General features: G+C 38.6%; 1 protein-coding gene across 1 annotated transcript in view; it reads left to right on the top strand.

Annotated features, from left to right (window-relative positions):
• Window positions 1-3,236, top strand: part of VPS13C (vacuolar protein sorting 13 homolog C) — a 220,119-nt gene that overhangs the window by 162,562 nt on the left and 54,321 nt on the right. Inside the window, exons 62-64 of the mRNA XM_019504366.1 lie at window positions 526-915; window positions 1,689-1,793; window positions 2,824-2,988. Of these exons, the coding sequence (XP_019359911.1) occupies window positions 526-915; window positions 1,689-1,793; window positions 2,824-2,988 (660 nt within the window). The remainder of the gene's footprint in view (window positions 1-525; window positions 916-1,688; window positions 1,794-2,823; window positions 2,989-3,236) is intronic.

Below are 3,236 nucleotides of genomic sequence, written 5' to 3'. Positions count from 1 at the left end.
GGGGAACAGTCAGAATCAGTGGGGTTGGTTGGGTCCAGGAAATTTAGACAAGATCATGGGGGCTAGTGGGGTCCATGGAGGGGATGGGGGAGCTCTCTCTCCCCTGCTCCCTGGGACCAGGGGATATTTTCTAGAACATTTGACCCTACCCACCCCCTTCCCTTCCTCCCACCTACCCCTCCATCCCTCCTGCTCCTTCCCCCACTCTGAGTTACTACCTCAACTCCTAGCACTGGCAAATAATGATAAAACCAGCACCAGGAGCAGCTTGCAGGCTGGGGAATGGGGTCAGGGGAGGGCTGGCTGCTCCATAGGGAAGGGAAGGGAGGGGCCGGGGGGGCTAAAAATATCCTGGTGCCAGGGTAGGAAAAATACAATCCTGGGGCTGAGGCCAGCGCCTAGGCTTTTACTAGTCTGAGGGCTTCACTGAGAACTCTACAGAAGTTCAGTTAAATGGTCCCTGTTTCCTGTCTAGCAATTGTTTTTCCTGCAATCTTCATAAAAGTTAACCTGTTTTTATTTTAGGGAACAGCAGAAGCTCATGAGCTGCCAGAAGGGAGTGCTGCTGATGTTCTTCATTCAAGAATCAGTGGAGAAATAATGGAATTAGTTTTGATAAAATATCAGGGTAAAAACTGGAATGGACATCTTAAAGTCCATGGTGGGCTGCCTGAATTTTTTTCAGTGTGTTTCACTTCAAATTCTGTAGATATGATGACAGTAGATGTCTATGTACACGTCGGGCGAGTTAGTAACCGTATGATCCTATCAGTGTTCAGTCCTTATTGGATAATCAATAAAACTTCCCGAGTTCTCCAGTATCGTGCTGAAGATACACATGTGAAACACCCTGCAGATTACAGGGATATCGTCTTGTTCTCCTTTAAGAAAAAGAACATTTTTAGTAAAAACAAGGTATGTAACCTCGTGTGTGTGTGTGTGTGTGGTGGGGGGGTAAGTATCTTGAAGTGATGGGGTATTTAAATTTTCAAAGAACATTCTTTCTCTTAAAACATTAACCTTTTCTTTAATCTCAGTGACTGAAAACAAGTAGATATTTTTGTTTTGAGTTCACCTTTCTTTTGAGGAGACAAGTTAAGACTATTGTTATTCTTGTTCAAAATCCTGGAATTCTGTAGGGAAAAGGGGGTCATCTTGCAAAGGCATTGTATTCTGAGGTTACCCAGAACAAAAACTTTCACTGTTTCTTACTGAAAACTTAATCTTCTATTTTCCAGCACCCATTCTGGCTTTTAGGAATCATTTTTAAAAGTTGGTCTTGAGTGGATCTCTTGGTTTTACCCTAATTTTTTTTTAATGTCACAATTCTGTATTTGCTTTTCTCTTTTCTATGGTGACTGCAAGGACCACCAGGCAATATGGAAGAAAATATTCATTTGATAGCATGTGCTCCTATTGATTGCCTATCCTACACTGCAATGCCCCTCTTTTTCCTCTCACCCCCTTGACACCTCCCCTTTAGTGAGGGACTAGAAATTCACTAACATGGCTAGCCATATATTATGGGAAGGGTTTCCATATTCCTTGCATGTTTTTAAAAATACACCCAGTAGTGTTATGAAACTGTTATGCCTTATATTAATCTTATTATACTTATCAGCATGTAAACTTTAAATTTATAAGCCTTTTTATTTAAAGGACCTCTAAAATTGTGTTCTCTTGCATAGATCCAGTTGTGCATTTCAACTAGTTCATGGTCCAGTAGTTTCTCCCTCGATACTGTAGGAAGTTATGGATGTGTAAAGTGCCCAGCCAGTAACATGGACTACCTGGTAAGATCTCTGCCTAGCAGTAGTAATGATAGTAACAGTCATCATAAAATGCCTTTTGCTTTATATAAGAGTAAAAGGAAGGCAATAGGATACTTTAAACTATTTCCTGGGTGCACTGTTTTATTATTTAAATGTGTTAACCTGCTTAGTTAGTTTAATTTGGCATTCTAGTGTCCCAGAGTTTTTTGCCAACAGGCATACTTAGTAAATACGTGTTTGTAAAAATAGTCATACATGACCTAACTACTTTAAGATACTCATACTGTCTTGGGTATGCATACGAAGTGCAGACATCCTATTCCTGTTCACAATTTTTTAGGACTTTTTGGCAAACAGCTTAAACTGATGAGCCTCAGGGCATTTTCCAGAATGTTTTCTTTTTTCACCTCCTGCCATTTGCATCATGTTTGTCTAAATCTGACACTTTTTCTGCCAAATCTATTTCTAAAACCTTTTTTCCTTCCTTTTGATTTATTATTAATCTTTTTATCATACCATCTTTAGCTAACATCTGGATAGTATAATACCAGGCTTAGATCAAGTATAGTAAACTCTTCTTCTCTGGCTTTTAACATCAATATAGAATATACCATCTGAGAGAGTCTTCTATACCAGTTGTATTTACTACACCTCGTACTGTTTGGATTTTTTTTAAGCAGCTTTCTGTCTTTCACTGCATCCCATTTGAACTTCTTATAGTGAATGTTCAAAACTATCAAGCTGTGTATGTAGCTACTGGATGTAATAGCGATAACTGTATGAATACTACCCTTGGGTTTTTTCCTTCAGATTTTTTTTCGGACTTGTGCTCTTGTTTGTTTTAGATTGTACATTATTTGAGTTGGATAGAATTTTTCCTTTCGTACTGTTACTGTCCCTAGCCCATGCCCAGTTGCTGTTGGCCTTTGAGTACTGCTTTAATTCTCACAATGACTTGAACACTTGTGATGACAAATAAAATCTTAGCTTATTTCAGTTTTCATTTTCATCTGTGTGACTAAGTTTGACCAAGTTCATTTTTATTTAACAGATTGGAGTTAGCATCAAAATGAGTAGTTTCAATCTCTCCAGGATAGTTACCTTCACTCCATTCTACACCATAGCAAACAGATCTTCTCTGGAGCTGGAAGTTGGAGAAATTGCTTCTGATGGTTCTTTGCCAACTCACAAATGGAATTATTTCTCGTCTTCGGAGGTAACATTTTGTTATTTTTATACAACTATAGTATTATGTTTTGAAGGTAACATAAAAGAATTCTTTTTATTTTGGTAGGTAGGGAAACTCTTTTTAACAACTAAATACTTAGTTCTGTTACTTGTTCATCACCTCAATCTGATTAAGTGTGGGGGGTGGGGGTGGAAACTAGCCAAGCATTATAGTCTGTTACTTGGGGAGAGTTTAACTAACTTAATGAAATGTAGCTTAGATGGGTACTTCTAAAA

The sequence above is a fragment of the Gavialis gangeticus genome, unplaced genomic scaffold, assembly GCF_001723915.1.
Source record: "Gavialis gangeticus isolate Ggan-Ray unplaced genomic scaffold, GavGan_comp1, whole genome shotgun sequence".
Taxonomy (NCBI): domain Eukaryota; kingdom Metazoa; phylum Chordata; order Crocodylia; family Gavialidae; genus Gavialis; species Gavialis gangeticus.
The sequence above is the reverse complement of the archived record's forward strand: the minus strand, read 5'-3'. Positions and strand labels throughout refer to the sequence as shown.